Source organism: Chrysoperla carnea, chromosome 5 (assembly GCF_905475395.1).
Source record: "Chrysoperla carnea chromosome 5, inChrCarn1.1, whole genome shotgun sequence".
NCBI lineage: Eukaryota > Metazoa > Arthropoda > Insecta > Neuroptera > Chrysopidae > Chrysoperla > Chrysoperla carnea.
The window spans coordinates 49,735,250-49,756,130 of NC_058341.1; the positions used below are offsets into that span (position 1 = coordinate 49,735,250).

The following is a 20,881-nucleotide window of genomic DNA, read 5'->3' on the forward strand; positions in this document are numbered from 1 at the left end:
TTACATATAATTATGTTTTACTGCCCCGGGTCTCGAAAATCCTGCTAAAGGTAACTAGTATAGTTAGCCCGAAACGTGAGGGGAACGTGAGCCCGAACAGACACCCACAACGGCTAAACGTGCTATCCCGATTATTATTGACCCAACCAGACAATAACCAGGCAAAATATCGTTAACCACATTGTATAAATCTGATAAGACATCCACCGTGGCTAAATAGTACTAACCCCGATCATTATGAACTCGGCCAGGATAGTAACTGGGTTAAATATAGAGAACCTCATTACACTAACCAAACAGGTACCTTAGCACTATAGTTACATATAAATTTAGAAGAAAATATAAAATACTAAGTACCTAAAATACAATACAAAAATGGTGAAGGCTTTGAGAAACTAAATTGTTTCTTTTTCCTTAAATTAAATAGTATTAATTATATTAATTTTCTTTTTTTTTTTAACTGAGAACTAACTAAGAATATATTCTTTTTTCAAATTACATCTAAATTTGACTATATACCGTGTGTTTTTTTAAATATTTTCAATAATTAATTAATGGGAATGTTCAAAGAAAGTTGTTTACTTTAAAATTTTGCTCGATCTCTATTATTTAATTAAAGAGAGAGAATTTTTGCATTATCTCATTTTGTAATAGAGATAAACTGCCATAGAACAATTAGAAATGGAAACAACTTTTTTCGAAACATCAGATTTCGGCACAAATCCTAAACGGTGTACAAACTTCCTAACGCCAATAAATTCGAACGATGCGTTCGTTTCTAGAGACATTGTCTGTTGTATTTAATGTGAGCGTTATGGCCTGAGCTCTTCAAACTTTTTGTGCAGTCATTTTCACGTTCAGGGAAAATTTATTTGATTGTTTTATATTAAGCATCTTTTTTGATTACTTTTTTAGAATAACCTTACTATAAATTTGAAATCGGTTAATAAATAATCACAAAAATCTTTCGCTTATACAACAACGAATTCGACCTTTTTTTCATGAGTACACAAATAATTGAAATTAAATAATAATTTATTATTGATCGTTATAAATAATTTTGATAACAAAATAAATATTTAATTTCATGTCAAACTTAAAGCAAAGAAGATGAAAGTGAAAATGGTAAATAATGTTACAAGATGTATCAGAAATAATAATAAATAACCATATCATTTATGTAAAATTGTGTCAATTGTGTAAAGATATTGGGAAAATCATTTTGTCATGCGACAATCGGTGTCCGAAATTCCGAAATAGAAAATGTGTTCACATACTTAACCTGGATTTGAATTAATAGATGGAAACTAGGAAACCATTGTAATTTACAATAATACTCTTCAAATGTATGAATGAATTATCTAATGAAAAAGTGCTTCCTTTAATGATTTTTTTACAGATTTATACCTGCTTATCACTGCTTGTCGTCATTAATGATTTTCCAATAGAAAATAAAATTTGCAACAATTTATCTTGACATTTTCTTCTATATTATTGAGATAGTTCCATTAAGGTAGTCCGAGCACCGAAGCAAGTTTAGACTTGTAGTTGAAATTATTTGTACCTTATTTTCAACTTTGATGATGAATTTTGTTATAACTTCATGAATGTGAATGAAAAATAAGAATAAAATTTTTTGATATCTGCCTTGGTTTTCGAAATATCGAAGACTAAATAATTAAACAAAATTTTCAATTTTCGATATTTTGAAAATTACTCCAGATATCGAAAAACTATATGCTTACTTTTCGTTTTATATTAACATGATCAAATTTGAAAAAATTCACCATCAAATTTGAAAAAATTTATTTATTTTAAAAAAGTGCCCCCACTTCCGTGCTCATATACATCCTTAATTAGTTGAGCACAACGGGTTTTTTTAGTTTTCAATTATTTATTTAGGTTTTAACTTTAATTTAAATAGCTTTTTTTTTTAATTTCCACCGACTAGTTTTGAGGAAATCCATCAAAACACGTCATCCATCTACCGTTTTCCCATAAGACCAATGTTAAATATGCCTACTTTTAGAAAGTCATTCAAGAAATTGAAAGGAATTTTCTTTTTTAATTTTATCTTCGGGGATAAAATCTAAGCGATCGCTGTGATTTCCGATAATGATACAGACAATTATAGACATCTTATTTAGGTTAACTGCATTTACCCGTTCCAAATTTTTATTATCACATTTTTCAGGTTTTTGGTTGTTAGATTAAGTTACCTGAATATCCTTAAAATAAAGTTCGAAAACTAAAACCCCCAAAAATTACAGAATCGCGCTCTTAAAATTATGAAAACAAGAAAATATTTTCATCTGAAATTGTTATGATACACAGGACCGAAAAGAAGTCTCCCGACTGTAATGACGATTTTGCTTATCACAACAATTTCAGATGAAAATATTTTCTTGTTTTCATACTTTTAAGAGCGCGATTCTGTAATTTTCGGGGTTTTAGTTTTCGAACTTAGGCAGAATTATTTTCTACTTTACAAAACATTATAATTTATTTTATTCAATTTATTCTACAGATAATATTCATATTTATTTTTAAAACGGTGAACAACTTTTATTTGAAACATTTAATGTTTTCGAAATAGTAAAAACAAATATTGTACAGTTCAATTCGTTTGAAATAATTTAATTAAGCAATTCAAAATTCAAATTGTGTGAAGTGTTAAAAATAAAATATTATTAAAAACAATTAAAAGAAATTATAAAATATTTTTTTATTATTTTTTAATAATATTATTAAATATAATATCGTAATAATAGTATAAAATTTTTAATAATATTTACAAACAAAATTATAATTAGTAAATATTATGACAAAGTGGCCACGAAAAAAGTTGTATTACACTCACGAAAATTACAAAAGTAATTGTGTGTTGTTTTGCACATCATAGTGTCACATTTAGACTCTAAACTACTACACCAATTTTGATAAAATTTTTTCAACGTCAAATAATAACAACAAATTAAACAAGCTTTCGCTTTTCTTCGCAAAAGCGTTGATAATGTCATCGATATCCAGATGTTTATTAGAGCTATCTCGAATAATTTTTCCAGTCCCATTGAGGCACGCAACCAAGATTTTACCCCGCGAAGTATATAAAACGATCTCTCTGTGGTAGCTATGCTGGAGGGAAGAGTTTTCAGTATTTGTAAGAACATTTTTATATTATGGTACAAATTTTAGTCTCATACTTCAATGAGATGAGCTACCAACTCTGGTATGGCGGAATTTTTTTCACATTTTGTTTTCCTTTTGGCCATCCAGAGTCTGTATTCATTTATCACAGTTGATTCACTATCATTAATGAATCGTCGTACATCTGAACCACTTTTTTCACTGCCTGGATATCCATATTCAAGTCCCTGACACCAGCAGTTGGTTCAAATAGTAAAGCTTTCAACTAAATTTGGTCGAATTTACATGCCTTAATAGGGGCATGTAAATTGATTTCCAAAAGTATTCTTCAACCGATTTCGCTAGGATTTTTTTCTATTTTTGGAATTAACATGCCTTGAAAGGAATTTTTAACCCAAAAAAAGTTCCCCCAAAAATTATCAGATGGTGGTTTAGTATGAAATTAGAAACAAAAGACTAACTATTTAAAGCGATTCCTTATTTTTTTTTTTAATTTTATTAAATCATAAGTCTATTCAGGTGATGGAAATGTCCATCACAGCCAGGTGGATCTGCCACTGTCTGTGTATATTTGATACTCAATAAATTTTAATTTGTAGGGACTTAACCAATCTTTCATAAAAAATATTATTCCAAAATTTGATTACAACTTCTGCAGGTGGAACTTTTATTTTACGACTATTTCGTACGCAACTTTTTTGATAACCACCGACTATTTATAGCACAGGCTAATAAAAATATTAATTACAATTACAACATATGTAATATAAGATTTCATTAATTAATAAAAATAGCAAGTATGTATGTATATAGACGTACAATAGAGTGCATATTAAATTAATTAATTATATTTTTTTACAATATCTAATTACTTACAAATGAACAAATAAAATTATTATTATTATTTATTTTTATACATTATGATCTTAAATATTTTGTAACTTTACAATAATACTGCAAAATTACTATTTATTTTTATAAAGACCTCAAACAACAAAGGCCTCAAGATACATCTTGAGGCACTCCTCAGATCATATAACTTACCTGAAGCCTATAATTATAATTTCTAAAAAGGTAATTAATGTTCGATGAAAAGAAGTTTTCGTATTCAGATGGGTCATACCAAATTTTATTTCCTTCGAGTAATTATTTTTAACCGACTTCAAATTCAAAAAAGGAGGCGGGTTTTAATTCAACTGCATTTTAAAAAAAAATGTTTGTGACCTTAGAACTTTTGACTGAGAGAGCCGATTTTGGCGATTCTTTATTTATTTGAAAGCTGGTGCTTCCCGTGTGGTTCTATTTCTATTTGGCCCAGTTCTGACAATGGCATCCATGAGAAAACCAAGTTTTAAATTTGTATTAAGTATGTGCGCGACAAATGGACGTTTAACTCAATATCACGAGAACAGATTTCGATGACTCTTTTTTCAGTGACAAATTAGTTAGTGTACTTCAAATTCATTGTTGTTTTTTCAAATTTATTGGATTTGGTGTCAGCCAAGTTAATGTAGCAAACTGTTCTGTCATAGTTGTTTCGTTGGCTGACACCGACTCCAAAAATAAAAATAATTGTAACTACATTATATCATCGTTATTTTTTTAATTTTTAGTGCATATTAATTTGTTTTGAAACAGTTCTTTTTTTGAAGTCGGTTTTTTGTTGTTAAAAGTTGTTTTTGAGCAATAGACTCGCAAAGTTAGTTTTAATTATTCTTATAGGTAGACAGACATATTATGGATGAACAGAATTGAAATTTTATAAGATGAAAATAAATTGCATTGTGCAGTATAACGATGATGATGAAATTATTGTAATAAAAATTCTTTCACGACTTTTTAAAGTTACATAAGATAATACAGTAGAATCTCGATAACTTAAACCTCGGTAACATAAAAACCTCTGTTACTTCAAAAAATACTATGTTCCCTTCCCATCAGAACCCAAAACCTCTATAACTTAAAATACGCAACCTCTATAACTTAAATAAATAATCTCTGTATAGGCCCTCAGTAACTACATAGAAACATGTACATACCTCTATATTAACTAGGCTATATAGAAACATGTACATACCTCTATATTAACCTTTACCTAACATAGACCCTTGATAACTTAAAACCCCTATAACTTAAAATATTTTGTGTTTCCCTTGGACTTTAACTTATCGAGATTCTACTGTATATTAAAATAACAAATTAGCAGCAACTTAATCTCTGTTTTAATAGAAGATGATATTATTATAAGTATCCTACTTAACATATTTACATCACAGTATTATAATACAGTAGAATCTCGATAAGTTAAAGTCCAAGGGAAACACAAAATATTTTAAGTTATAGAGGTTTTAAGTTATCAAGGGTCTATGTTAGGTAAAGGTTAATATAGAGGTATGTACATGTTTCTATATAGCCTAGTTAATATAGAGGTATGTACATGTTTCTATGTAGTTACTGAGGGCCTATACAGAGATTATTTATTTAAGTTATAGAGGTTGCGTATTTTAAGTTATAGAGGTTTTGGGCTCTGATGGGAAGGGAACATAGTATTTTTTGAAGTAACAGAGGTTTTTATGTTACCGAGGTTTAAGTTATCGAGATTCTACTGTAGTTTTCGATTAAACTATGAAGGTTTTTACTTAAAAATACATTCTCATTTTCTTAACTATGCAGAAATTTTTTAACTGTAGCAAAAACCTTCAGAAGTCTATTCAAATTTTCGTCCAATAAAAATTGATTTTTCAAGTATTTAACACTTTAAAAATCAATCTCAAAAAAATGTATTGGTTTTAATTTTTTTAAATTATTTATCAAAATATGCTAGAGAAATAACAAATTTGAGACATTTTAATATTTAACATTTGAAAAAAATAGAACTTGCGAAAAATGTATAAAAAGTAAAAAATAATTTTAATAAAGCCCTAAAATTTTTGTAAAACACAACTCAGCATTAAAATCTATGAGTGAACAATAAATCACCAATATTTTCCCACCCTTAGGGTAGAAATTTTTTTCCAAATTTATATGGGACCAACTTCGAGATATACCCTATCAAATATCGAAATATCGAAATACAAATAAAAGAGGCGTCGACTTGAGCACCCTCCTTCGTTAAGTTTTTTCGTCGGTTAAAATATAAGATCACACAGATTTACAACTTTTCTGGCTATAGAAATTGCAAAAACTCTTGTTTCTAAAACATTCTGTAGAAAAAACATCTATGTTTAAGAAACGAAATTTATGTCTTGAATGAAAACTTCAAACTACCGATTTGGTTAAAATGACATATTCCGTCCAACACTTTCGCTATTATTATTATAATTTCGGTGAAAAATAAATGATAAATTACAAAAATTTAATTCAATCATTTGATATTATAAGGTTGTAGGTGCCATCTGATGTTATTTTATTTAACGAAGTGAATGGTTTGAAGCAATGCTTAAGAAAGTTGAATAAAATTTGTAAACCTTGCAACAATACCGTAAAATATGTGATTCATATTCAAAAAGTATTTCTTAATTGTTAGTATACCTTATCAAAGAAATTATAACTTAAAAAATTGAATAAAACACGCTTTATTGCACTAAAAATAAAAATTGTAATATCAATCTAAAATTCAAAGCGTGGGGTATTCTCTACATTTAATCTTCAAATTTTGAGTTTTGCTTGTGTTAAACCGTTTGAAATAGAACAAAAGTTTAATTAAATGTAAAAAATGTTCCTTATACAAAAACAAACAACATTTGTTTGAAACAATTTTGAGTAAACATCATTTCCATTTTCTCGTGAGGGGGGAAATTTGAGCAAAACTCTGGTGTCCATTTTTCCAAAAATATAAAAGATAGAGAGGTGAAAATTTGTTAGTAGCGTCAACTAGCGAGGAAATTTGAGCAAAACTTTAGTGTCCATTTTTCCAAAAATATAAAAGATAGAGAGGTGAAAATTTGTTAGTAGCCTCAACTAGCGAGGAAATTTGAGCAAAACTTTAGTGTCCATTTTTCCAAAAATATAAAAGATAGAGAGGTGAAAATTTGTTAGTAGCCTCAACTAGCGAGGAAATTTGAGCAAAACTTTAGTGTCCATTTTTCCAAAAATATAAAAGATAGAGAGGTGAAAATTTGCTAGCAGCCTCAACTAGCGAGGAAATTTGAACAAAACTTTAGTGTCCATTTTTCCAAAAATATAAAAGATAGAGAGGTGAAAATTTGTTAGTAGCCTCAAATAGAAAAATTGTTGAAAAAAATAAACAAAAAAATTTCAAGAAAATACTTCGAATACTCCGAAAACCAGAACAAATTTTTGGTATGTTTTCTGGACCCCAAAAAACGTAATATGTTATATTTTTCACACTCCGCTAAGAGGTCCAAATGACATACCTATCAAAAAATCTATTTGGGTTGTTATTTTTTTTTTAAGATTTTACTGGCGTATATAGTTTTTGGAGTGTATTCTAAACACATGAAATAATACAATAATTTAATCAATTAAATTCCTAGATCCTTTTTTATCTTTGATTGAAAAAAAAGCAACACTTTTCCCTTTTACCAATGCAAATTATTTCGAAGCTGAGAATATGCAAGGTCAAACAGTAAAATTATATGCAGAAGTTCAATCACCAAGCGGATAGATAGTAACAAACTCTTCATCAAAGCCAATAATAATAAAATTATTATACATAGGTAATTTCTCTGACCCGATTTCCGCTTCATGAGTACACCTATAATACTCTTTCTCCATTCTTTCATACTATCATCACTAAACACTCATCAACAAACATAAAAACATACCGTTAGAATTTTTAGTAAAAAAGTTATTATTTATTAAACATTTTATTATCCGAGTTTTATGTACAAATTTTATGACTCTGACTTCTGAAGTTTCTGAGTCGCAGTATTAATGTACTCCATAACACAATGAAACAAAACAAAAATTTATGTAACAATCAAAATATTTAAATTATTTATAATTAATATTCAACAAAAGACACTTTTTTGAGTCCTTATTTGTGAGATAATTGTTAAATAATACGATAGTAATAATAGAGAGCTGTTGAATGTTTAAATAAAATCAAGTGCTAGTTTGTTTTTTGCGCATTTTGAGTGAAGTGGATGAATTTTGTTTTTTACTGCTAAAGCAAATAATTTTGATTTATTTACCGGCAAGGTAATACATTTTATTTTTATTTTTTTGAGTTAAAATAAATATAATTTTTATCAAGTATGTTTGATCAGTAAATATTGATTTTTTAATTTTTTTCTTTTTAGATTTATTATTGATTAATAATAGTTTTTTTTTATTATGTAATAATTAATGATACTTTTAATTTATTGAATGTCATGTTAGAATATGGGATTTATTAATGGGATTTAATAGCAGAGTTTCTCAAATGATTTCAAAAGTGTTCGCATAAATACTGCAGACTTATTCCACAGGTTATGAAAATAAATCTGTGTATTTGATCACCCCATGCTTTTTAACACATGCTTACTTCAGATTAACACATGAGATATAATTTATAAAGATATATTCATTAAAAAAAAAATTATAAATTATAAATTAATTTAATTTGACATTGCCATAAATTACAGATTTCTGTAAAAGTAGCCATTTGACATTACCATAAATTACAGATTGCTGTAAAAATATTCAATATAAAATATTTCACGGCCATCTTTTCTGCTATACTCAATGCATAATTACGACTATTAAACATTTAAAAAAATAGAAAACCATACATATATTTTACCTGTGTAAAACAATACTTACCATTATTTCGAGTGTTATAGAAAGGTGATAAGCGAGAGCAATCTTTACTTTTAAACTCAGCGAAGCGGGTGGGTATCACTCTAGTATCAGATAAATGGTATATTTTATTATCACCATCTCTTAAAGCCTCTGCATAAATCAAAAAAAATTTTCAGAATTATTATAATATTTAAAATCTACATTAATAATGCAAAATGTTCTAGCAGCCATAGTTTGGAAAACTCTGTTCGAATGGATTATTGAAAATAAGTTTTTTTTTTTTTTTTTTCATTTCAATTCAACTTTTAATTTTTTAATTAATAATCTTAAAAACTCATTTATCAGTGTCAAATACTTAAGCATCGATGTATTTTATTAATAAATAAAATTTTATTAATATTATTAATAAATAGTTTTGGAGCCGATTTTTTATTTCAATTGTGAATTTTCGATCTGATCAAATGTAAGCAGCCAGATTTTCTGATAATTTTATGATAATGTGTATGCGAGAAAGCCAAATTTTATTTACGCGTTAACTACCCAATCAAATATCCTATAAATTTGCATTAAAATCCGATAGAAATATATTAATATATTAATATATATTTTTTTGAAATAAAATCAATCTAATAGAAAGAGAGACAGAAACAATATTATAATATTTAAAGATGATAAATATATGAAACATATAAAACTCCAGAAATTTATCGAAACTATTCTTAGATTATACAGAATCGTTTGTTATATTAGGTATTTTTCAAGTTTTCAAGCAATACTAGCTAAAAACTGACTGGTTTGAAAGAGAAAAAAGTTCAATACAGACTTTTCTAAGCGTTAATCGCATTTTTGTCTTTTTTCCGTTAAGAATTCGTTACACAAGAGAAAAGAGGTAAATTTTTTTTATTGGTTGTCAACGAATATAATTTTTTATTATGTAAGCGCTTTTTAAAATTATTAAAGAAAAAGTTTCTTACTTCTACCTTTTTTCGGTATTTTTATCAAAAAATACTGAAAAAAAATTCTTATCAACCGCTATAAGGGTGTCCTAACCATCACGAGAACAAATTTGGCGAGTCGAGTCCCGAATGTGATATTTTTTGTAAATAATTTACATAAAATATTAATTGTTCTTTTAGATAATAATATAATTTAATAAGCAAAATCAACACATTCAAGGCCCATCACATGACGGAGGATCATTTTACCTATTATAATTTTACCCACAAAATAGATATCATTTTAACGTATATAAAGGGGATCATTTTACCTGTAACGATATGTTTTAATATCGTCATAAAAACTGACCTTAAAATTTAATATACCCCCATCAAAATGTGTTATAATATTAATAAAAGTCAACAGAAGCCAAAAGTAAAACAACCAGCCGGCGAAAACTAAACCCAAATAAGAAATTTTACGTTGAAATTTGTTTTACCATAGATCATAAACAGTAAAATTAATATTTTTCCTACGAAACACAAAATAGCTTATTCATCGCCATAAGTCTTTGTTAAGCGATTAATTTGATCACGTGGGAGATATATCGATAAATATAGCAGATATATAAATATACTAGATGGCTTTAATGGTTCACTTAAAACAACGTGGGATCATTTTACCCTGAGGGATCATTATATACCACTTTCTCCTCCCTAATTAATCTTTTAAAATTCTACTCTGGATCACGTAGGTACATTTCAAAATCTTTTTACTATAAAGCTATTTTCCATCTGGCAGTACATTTAAAATAATTATTTTCGCAAACATATTAATTAACAATTAGAAAGCATTTGTGTTTATTAAGAATTTACTTCAAAATAAAAAAAAAATAAATATGAGGTTTATTAAATGTATACTTTCTCTGTAATATAAAGCCATCATACACGTGAATGTCAAGATCACTGCAGTCTTTATTTTATTTCTAAAAATAAAATAAAAAATAAAAGAAGCTAAGATGTGATACTTAGTTAATATCTTAATAATATTACTTCAATTTATAAAATTAATTATTAATATTTCCATATTAGAATGACAGTATTGCCAAGGTTAAATTAAAAGAAAGAGTATTGATTGTGATTGAACAATTACCTATCTGCAAGCAAATACAATAAAAGTGCATATTAGAAACAAAAACAAAAAATTGAATTAATAAAACTTTCCAAGATTACTACTCATATAAGGAGAAAGTTTAAATTTGTTTATTTTATTTGTTTACGAAGTTCAATAATAATAAAAATAGTAAAAGATCTTCAGGCACATTTTAAGATGAATTGCCTCCGTATTTTGTATGACAAGCCCCTAACAAGAAAACGAAACAGTGTTGCTAATGTCTAAATGACTGATTACCCGAAAATCGTTTAAAAATTACCTGATTTTACCCAAAAACCAATATTTTTTAAAGCAAAATAAAAAATTGTTGAATCATACGATTATACTAATTAGCTCCGTGCATGAGTTTTATTTCAGGGAGTTACCATAGTAACGACACACTCTATTATTAATATTATTGTATGGATGGACATATGACAAGACTATGGATTGTATATGTGATATACATTGAAAATTTAATACTGTTTTCTAACAAATTTAAATGAGACTTCCCAACGCTTCCACCATTTCATTAAAAATATTTTCACCCACTCCTACTCTTTGGCAAACAAATTTTTATATCGAAAAAAATACCTTTACTAGAAATTAATTTCGCATATTTTTTTAAATTTCAGAAATCCTGCCACAAAATGATACTAACATTAATACAAGTTCTTTTCGATGTGATATTACTTTTATGGGATACCGTTGTATTTTTTGCCCTATCAACGTATTATATATTAGAAGCACTATTTTTAACAGTATTACCCACATGTTTACGACCAGTCGAAGATCTGTCGGGTCGTATTGCATTAGTAACGGGTGGCGGAGGTGGAGTTGGGCGACAATTAGCTTTACAATTAGCTCGATTGAAAGTTACCGTTGTTGTTTGGGATGTTAACAAGTATGGTAAGTTTTCATACCTTTATATTAATCCAAAATCGTTTAATGTTTTGAATTAAGAATTTTCTTACAGCAATCGAGAAAACATGTGAATTAGTATCCAGTGAGGGTTTAAAAATTCATGGTTATACAGTGGATTTAGCTGATCGTAAAGCTGTTTATAAAACTGCCGATTTAGTTCGTAACGAAGTTGGGCCAGTTGATATTTTAATAAATAACGCGGGGGTAGTTTATGGACGAACGTTAATGGATTTAGAAGATTTTATGATTGAAAATACGTATAAAGTGAACATTTTGTCACATTATTGGGTAATTATCTAAATCAAAAATTTTTTTACCAAAAATGTAATTGGCTGCAAGCAAGCATGAATACTTTGCATTGGTCCGTTTGTTTGTCTAAAAAATACGCCTAAAAAGTTTTTTTTCTTAAAGTTTTACTGCAAAAAAATTGCTTTGTTGGGGATACACTATACGGTTTGCAAAATTTTCTTCCAAATTATGCATGTAAAGAATATTACAATATAACCAATGGCGGCTTTAGTGTATGCTAACTGGTTTAATTTTGTAAATATCAAACAACTTTTTTGATTGTTTCAAACAATGTTAAATCATCGATCTGTTTATAAACCAAGGCGCTAATAAGCTTGATTAAGAATAAGTCATTGTAGATTGTGTAACAGGCCATCATAAAAAAAATTTCGCTCTACCATTAAAATTTGCTAGGGCCGCCTTTGAATATAATAATTTAAATCCCAAAACCTTTAAATATAAATCAAGAATTTCTGATAAACTATTCTAAAAGCGTAATTACTCATTATTTAACTATAATGAATAATTAAAAATATTTACGTTTCATTAAAAGCATAACCTTGGCCATTTAATACTTCTTTTCAATAATTCTTGAACGATGAAAATCAAGTATTTCTTTAAAAATAATCTTTAAAGAAGATTTTTCACTTAAAAATTTTTTTACAGAATAGTTAATTTTAAAAGAAATTTTTGTACAAGATGTAAAAGAGGATCGAAATCCCAAAATTACTCGAAAATTAATTAGTTTAGACAAAAAATATAATGATATATTTTGGGTGTCTAATATTTTCATCATGTAATCAATATTCCATTTTCGAGAATGAAAGAAGTATTTAATAATTATGAAATCAAGCTTAACAGTTTACCAAAAACTCAAAATTTTATTTACTTTAACCACCGTATGGTGCAATTTATTTTCGCAATAATTACATAATTGGGGTCAAAGTACCCAATTTGTATTTCTGATATATAAATTTAAATTTGTTAAATTTACGTGCCTTTTAAATTAAATTATGTATTTAAACAAACTAAAAAGTGCCTAAATTTCACTATTGATAATTAAATATACAATAATTTAATCATTTCATTTGCTGACTGGAATATTTTATTAATTATTAAAGATTTAATTACCTGAAAAGAAATTGATAAATATTTCGATTTTTCATTTGGATTCACCAACACAAATAATGATACAAGTTTCACTGATTGTAATTATATATGTTCATAAAAATTCAGTTTAATAGATACAAATTCTAGAAAAAGTTCAGTTTCATAGATTTCAACAACAAAAAAATATTCTGAAAAACCACTTTAAAAAAATTTCACTTTAACGAAAATCATTTATCAAGGTAGTTAGTTATATATCTTACATAATGACATTACTCCGGGATGTCAATCCAGACTCGAATACTGTTTTAGTCGACATATCAAAAACTACTCCAGCAACTGTCAATTTTTTGGGTTAAAATTACTTAACAGAAATCAAGTACAGAAATCGGATTCATTTAATAATTGGGATTTTGAAAAGAAAATTCTTTTTTTTTGACAAAAATGGAAAGATTTTATATAAATTTTATTACAAAAATGTTTATATTTTTTATTTATTTATGATAATTTTATAGTTACAGGCAGTTTTCAAAGAACTTTTCAAAAAAGAAACGAAAACGCCCGACAAAAAACATGTTCGTAAAAGATCGTCTAACGTCATAATGTTAAATAATAATTGTATACAGTGTATCCTATTCAATTAACATTATTACGTCACAACGATGTTTTACGAACATTATTTTGTCGGGCGTTTTCATTTCTCTTTTAAAACTGATTATGAAAAAATAAAAACACTTTTATTATAAAACTTAAATATGATCTTTCCATGTTTGTAAAAAAAAAAATTGGCTCAAAATCCCAATTGCGTGAGTAATTTTTGAGATATCGCATAGAATTCTGGCTTAAATGTTTATATTTCGGAATAATTTTGTAGATATCTCGATAAACATTCATCTAATCGTCAAATGTGCTGGATTATTTTGTTTTTTTTGAGTCCTAATTACCGTAAATAATATATAAATTTTTGATGTATTGACTGAAGTTATTGCTCCAGTCCTCCAGTTACTACTCGCCCTATACCGTCAAAATGTTTGTGCTTTTTTGAAAAACGTATTAAATAACTACTAGTGAAATTGATTTTTATACAAATCAAAGACAATACTTTGCAGATTTTTCCTAAGAGATATATTCATTTTTTTAAAATCTATAAGACATTCCATTCCAGTAACGAACTTTTCAACTGAATTATGCATGTGCAAGTTAAACTTGCATGAATTGTAACATGATTAAAATTTCCTACAATTTTTTTTTAATTTTGAAAATTTCTAATTTTTTAGACAACAAGATCTTTCTTAGGCGATATGATTGACGCTGGTCGAGGGCATATTGTCACAGTGGCAAGTGTTGCTGGTTTATTAGGAACATATCGGTGTACTGATTACAGTGGTACAAAATTTGCTGCCGTTGGATTCCATGAAAGTCTATACACCGAATTACAAGTCAGTATTTTCATTAAAGCACTCCAAGAATTTTAAGAACTACTAACGTCTCTTTTTACAGACTCATGGTCATACAAATATTCATGCAACATTAGTTTGTCCATATTACATAAACACTGGAATGTTTGCTGGAGCGAAACCAAGGTTAATGCCTATGTTAGAGCCACATGAAGTTGCAACAAAGATTATTTCATCAATTCAATTGAAAGAAGTGAATTGTATTATGCCTTCTTCGATGAGATATTTATTACCACTAAAATGGTGAGTATTTATATAAGGTGCCTTAAAACTACCGACCTTTCATTTCAATTAGATTTGACATTAAAAGAAGCAAAATCTATCTAATTGACTGACTGACGGATCAACCGCACAGCCTAAACCGCTGATCGTAGAGAATGCTGAAATTTGAAGGATGTGTTCTTTGTATGACGTAGGCATCCGATAAGAAAGGTTTTTCCGAAATTCTTCCTCTAAAGTAAAACGGGAAAGTTTGTATGGGACAAGGTGATCCCTTGGCCCAATCTACTCCAAATTTTGCATAAACATTCTTTGATGGAAGAGGTGTTTCGTATTTAATTATGAAACTCATCGCTAACGGGGCTCGAAAGGGATAGAAGTTTATTTTTGGGGTGATTTGAATCAAAGTTGATATTCGTCATTTAAATTAAATACTTAACCGATTTACATTGTCAGGGAGAAGCATGGAATAATTTTATTTTGAAAAAAATTAGGGTTCCGCAACAAAAAATTAAAATCTATAAAATTGGAAACAAAAGGGAGGGTAAGTGAGGTCAAGGAAAGTGAGGGCTATAACACGGTAGTTTTTGTTCTTGAAGTTGAAATTGACTAGCAAAGCGGGTGGGTATCTGCTAGTATGTTTCCTTTCCCATATTTAAAAAAAATTACATGTTGCATTCAAATGCAAGCCTTGAAAAAAATTTCATACATGAAAATCGCTTAAGTGAAATTTTATACTATTCCATTTTTCATATTTTATTTATCCCCGACTAAAATAAGGGTGTTATAAGTTTAAAGTGTTTGTGTATCTGTGTGCCGCAATGTTTCAAATGCGAATTTAGGCTACCGAACACGCCAACTAGAAAAGAAGTGATGGTTTTCAAACGGTTGAGCACATTTTCTTGAAACATAGTTAAGAACACTCTTGATCAAATTACCTTTGAAACAAACATACAAATAAAATCGGATAATCTGTTAAACACTATGATGCCACAACGAATCGATCAAATCTGATTTTGTGTCTCTGATTTCTTTAAATTTTGATTTTATGTGTTATTTATTAATGATAACACTAAGTTTTGAAACATAAATTTCTAAGTATTGTATTTTCTTTTTTGCAGTTTATTACCAGCAAAAATGTGTTGGACACTAATGTATCGAGTAATACGTGGCCCACAATCGATGATGACATTTAGAGGGCATAATAAAATCGAATATACTCAGTAAAGTTAAATAATCCCAAAGACCTAAATAATCTTAAAACTATGATGGGACATATTTAAATATTATAAAAAATTATAATGATTTTAAAATATGATAAAGTTTTAAAATTTTGGGCAAAATTTGCTAATATTATTTTATTTTTTGGAAGAATAAAAATATTAGAAAGTTTTCAATTTTAATATTTTTGTGTAAAGAAATATTTGCAATTGTAAATACTATTTTGTAGAGTTGTTTTGATACTTATTTTTTATAATAAAATTTTCTAAAAACTGCAAAATAGTAATTTTTATAAAAGCGTATTAAAATACAATGATACAGGGCGCCTAAAATAAACATTTTGGTATCTGAAAGATAGGATAGAAAGATTCCAAGTATAGCAGTCAATCTAAAAGAGCTTGAAGGGCCTAGCTAATAATAACCAATAATATTTTCTCCTTTACTAGTGTATTTCCCTATTTTCATTTTAAGAGATTCATTCTGTTATTTTCTTTTTGTGAGGTGAAACCCTATGGTGTGGGCTTACCTCTACAGGATATTTTCCTGAGATTACTCTTGTATGTTTACCAGTTCTTCCTTTGATCAAATAGTTGCTTAGTTTTACTATCTATCTTCGACCATAACATGAATAACTATAACGAGCTTGCGTTCGAATTAGGACGCAATCATTTTGATTACCCCTCACCTCCCAATCTCTATTGTTTTGCCTTTCCCTCACATTTTTTTCCTACCACTAGACATTCACAGTTTCTACGTGACCGGACGAAGGCACATCCGTGGCGATGCGTATCAAAATATCATCAATTACTTAATAAGATTCTTGGTACTTATTACTTAGAAGTACGATTCCACTTAAACTATAACAGGAATGGCGAACCAATGACACGCGACACAATATATTGGGAACGCCACCGCCACTATGAGGTATTATATGTGACTGCTCTTATATCGCCTGTAAAACGGCATTTTGAAATAAATCACTTAATTCGTTAGTCAAAAAAGCGAACCAGAGCAGAAAAAATCGATTGCAAGTGCAATGAAAGACAGAAATAAACAGTCAACGTCTATGATTGAATATGTTTGCAAAAATTGTCATACGAGCGCGGCAAGTTACTTGATAGTAAACGTCATTGCTCAACATGGTAAACCTTATAAAGTAGGAGAGTTTTTGAAGAAAGATTTAATTGCGTAAACATAATTGCTAACAACTATAACAGGCACAAATATTTGTACAGCTGTTAAAAATTCGCTTGCTGCGAAAGAAATTGATTTGAAAAAATTGCATTTACCCAACAATCACGAACTCATCTATATCCTCATTAAACTTCTTTTTTTAATGGCACGTTGATACATAAGGTTTGCCACCCCTGAAGTTCACAAAAACCCTAAGTAAAATTGAATTTAAATAAGAAAAGAATCACAAATACTTTTATTAAAGAAATAAAATTTTAACAATTAAAAAAAAGTACAAAAAACTATTACAATAAATCATAAAAATAATCTAATCCTTGTCCCAGTTCCCAAATCGACAATCCTGTGTCTAATTCCACAGCTAAATCAATTCTTGCTTTGATAGATAACAACGTTGGATAGAAAACATAATGCCGACCGTCTTCGTTTCTATAAAATAAAAGAAAACAAAGATTAATAAAATCAAAGAAAAACAATCGAACCCGAGTAGAGGACACTGCCTAATAAAAGACTCGTTGATTAAGACTCTAAATACTAAACTAAATCAACTGATGAGACCTAGCAATTTATCTCACTCAAAGAATTTTCTCGTTTATATATTTTCGAATATTAAAGGTTTTCGCACTTACTTAAGTTCGAAATGATGTTCCTGAATATCCTTATTGAAACTAAGCTTCCCTTTAAACGATTTTAAGAGTTTAAGATATTCGTGAGCAACAATTGGGCCGCCTCCACGTGATGTATAATCATATCCGTAAAAATTTAAACCTATTAAAATTAGTTTTCGTTTTTTTGTATCCGATGTTAATGATTCTACACATAGTTTTATCCAGTCAATTGGACTATTTGGACCTAAAAACATAAATAAGAAAATTTTTGTAAATATTTAATGCTTAAGAGAAAATATTGACCATTGGATGAAAAGAACCAAAATTTACCTGGTTTCTGTATATTTGAATAATCGTATGTCATTAATGAAAATGCTGTAACTGAATTGGATAACTGATCAAAATGGGTCGCATCAAATATTTCCGTATCATCTCCACGCATTGGTGGGATTACCAAAATAAAATCTAAGTTCGAATGTTTCATTCGCAATCCTTTAAAAAAAAACGTTTTTATAAATAAAAAAAATTGCAAAGATTCATATTCAAATTAAAATACCTAAATCTTTAATTAAATCTATTAATAACCAATCATCGGCTGTTCGAGCCCATTGTGCCCACATTTCTATGACTAAACCATCGAATTTATTATCGATACAAGTTGAGATCAGTTTTGTAATAAACGCTTCACGTTCGTCATCACTTGACATAAGTGCAACAACACTTTGTGGATGCCAATTTTCGGTTATAACTCTTGGCAAAACTACAAAAAAGGGAAATAAAAATTCGATTTACTTAAAAATCACTCCAAAAATTTACTTTTAGTTTTTCGTTTTCGTCCAGCAGTTTTCACATCTTTCATCCATCCTTTATCAATATCATGAGTACCGGTTACTTCATATTTTAAAGGTGATCGACGATGAATTTGTAGCCATACGGGGCTGATATGTGTAAATTTGTTTCCAAACCATTTCGCCACATCATATCCATGATTATTCCACTAAAAATTACAAACAGAAACCGTTAATCTTCATTTTATTTACGTTATAAGAAAAATTGTTTACCGGTGTAACATAACCTAAAACTGTTCCATTAAAATTCACTAAATCAGTCTCTTGATAATAACTCTGATGATGTTTTAATATTTGTTTAGCTGATGGAAATTCTAGAAGTAAATCTCGTTCGAATACTGACTGATCAATTGGTCCCTTTAATGGTTTTGTCTTATCTTTACTTGCGCCCCAAGCGCAAAGTATATTAAAAGTAACAAATATAATTAGTATTTTCATTTTTATTAAGAGTAATAGCTTTTATTTTCGATTATATTAAAATCTTATAATCTTAATTCTACTTTTAGTGCATTTTGCATTGCATGACACTACACCACCACTACTATATATGCCACATGTCACACTGACATTTTTCGTATCAAAATTCAAAATTCAAATATTCTCCGTAACCTCCGTATACAGGTGTTATGAATGAAATCTATAATCGAATTTTCCAGTCAAGATTCTATATTGTTTCCTATATTTGAAAAACTTGGCAAAAAAAAAAAAAAGTACAATCTAGTTAGTATAATCTTTTTTTCAATAAAAGAAAAAATTTAATACAAACATAATTTAATATTTTAAATCTTTGAGGTTTTTACTGATGTAAAAGGCAACCGGTTATACATATTTGTATCTAACTTGCCTAAATTTATGCCACAATTTAGGTGTCAACAATTACGATCTTTGAAATTCTGTAATTCCTACATTCATTGCTTTCATATTTGAATTTTCATGGTAATAAAAGTATAAAATATTGACTGAAATCGTTTTCACTTTTATTGATTGCTCAAAAGTACTACGAATCTTATTACCTATGTGCAAACATGAACATAGTTGGAGAGTTAAATCTAGTACAGAAATAAATCAAGATCAACTTTTAGTACCTATACAGTGCATACGATAAAAAAATTTATAAGCAATTAATAATCCGAAAACGTGTGTAGTACTTCGAAATTGTAATCTGATCAATAAATGAACAATTCTAATACAAAACATTAAATTTTGAAGATGGACAAAAATTTTTTCCTATGACTCGATTGCAAAAGTTATTGCAATTCTCATTAATTTTGGAAATTCAATTAATATTGTGACTCTCTCGTTTGAATCATCAATATAATATGTCATTAAAGTTTGAGGCGTTCGGGTTTTAAAACGTTTAAGAAATTGGAATTGCCTTTTAATAATGTTAACTGCCTAAAGGACATTATGTATAGTCACAAGAAGGTGACTCAGGGGAAATATTTATTTTCCAATTTTTGTCCATTGAAATTTATTTTCTAGTTTGATGCGTGAAACAAAAGCTTGCGTTTTTTTTAAAGTAGATATTTTAACTCCACTCATATTCAGGTAAATGTTAACCGTTATGCATTTTTCTTTCCTTAAATATTGAATACAAAATTTTTATAATGTCTCTCGGACTATAATTATACTGGGTGGATTATTGTAGTCTATTATGGATAATAGTTCGTTTTGTAGTTACCCAATCAAAAAATAACTTAAACAATGAGTTTGGCGGGGGGACATCATGTTCTAATATTAGATTGGACCTAATTGTCCAGGTTGCTTTTATAGAAAATTTAGATCCTAAAAGATAAGAGATAGAATATCACTTTAAATTAGAAAGTTGATTCTCATAAAAAAATTTACATTTTTTAGTTAAAACATTTTTCGAATATCGTTTGCATTCGCAGGAAATGCGACTAAAGAATATGTCATTATTTATTCAAAAGAAAATACGCTAGGCTTAGAAAATTTTTTAGACAAAAGATATCAAGGGTAATAAAGATCATTCGTCTGTATTAATAACTGTTAAGTCCAGGTAAATTTTCAAGATCAT

At 28.2% G+C, this 20,881-nt stretch overlaps 2 protein-coding genes across 2 annotated transcripts; one reads left to right on the top strand and one right to left on the bottom strand.

The window, feature by feature from the left end:
• Positions 1–8,190: 8,190 nt before the first annotated feature.
• Positions 8,191–16,233, top strand: LOC123300679 (short-chain dehydrogenase/reductase family 16C member 6-like). Its single transcript, XM_044883292.1, has 6 exons — positions 8,191–8,310; positions 11,616–11,889; positions 11,957–12,192; positions 14,577–14,738; positions 14,800–14,999; positions 16,097–16,233. The coding sequence occupies exons 2-6, from the start codon at positions 11,631–11,633 to the stop codon at positions 16,200–16,202; spliced, it is 963 nt and encodes a 320-aa protein (XP_044739227.1). The 5' UTR covers positions 8,191–8,310; positions 11,616–11,630; the 3' UTR covers positions 16,203–16,233.
• Positions 16,234–17,661: 1,428 nt separating this feature from the next.
• On the bottom strand, positions 17,662–19,411 carry LOC123300241 (chitinase domain-containing protein 1). Its single transcript, XM_044882774.1, has 6 exons — positions 19,057–19,411; positions 18,812–18,992; positions 18,552–18,755; positions 18,326–18,487; positions 18,017–18,239; positions 17,662–17,816 (listed from the first exon to the last, which is right to left on the bottom strand). The coding sequence occupies exons 1-6, from the start codon at positions 19,279–19,281 to the stop codon at positions 17,675–17,677; spliced, it is 1,137 nt and encodes a 378-aa protein (XP_044738709.1). The 5' UTR covers positions 19,282–19,411; the 3' UTR covers positions 17,662–17,674.
• Positions 19,412–20,881: the final 1,470 nt, after the last annotated feature.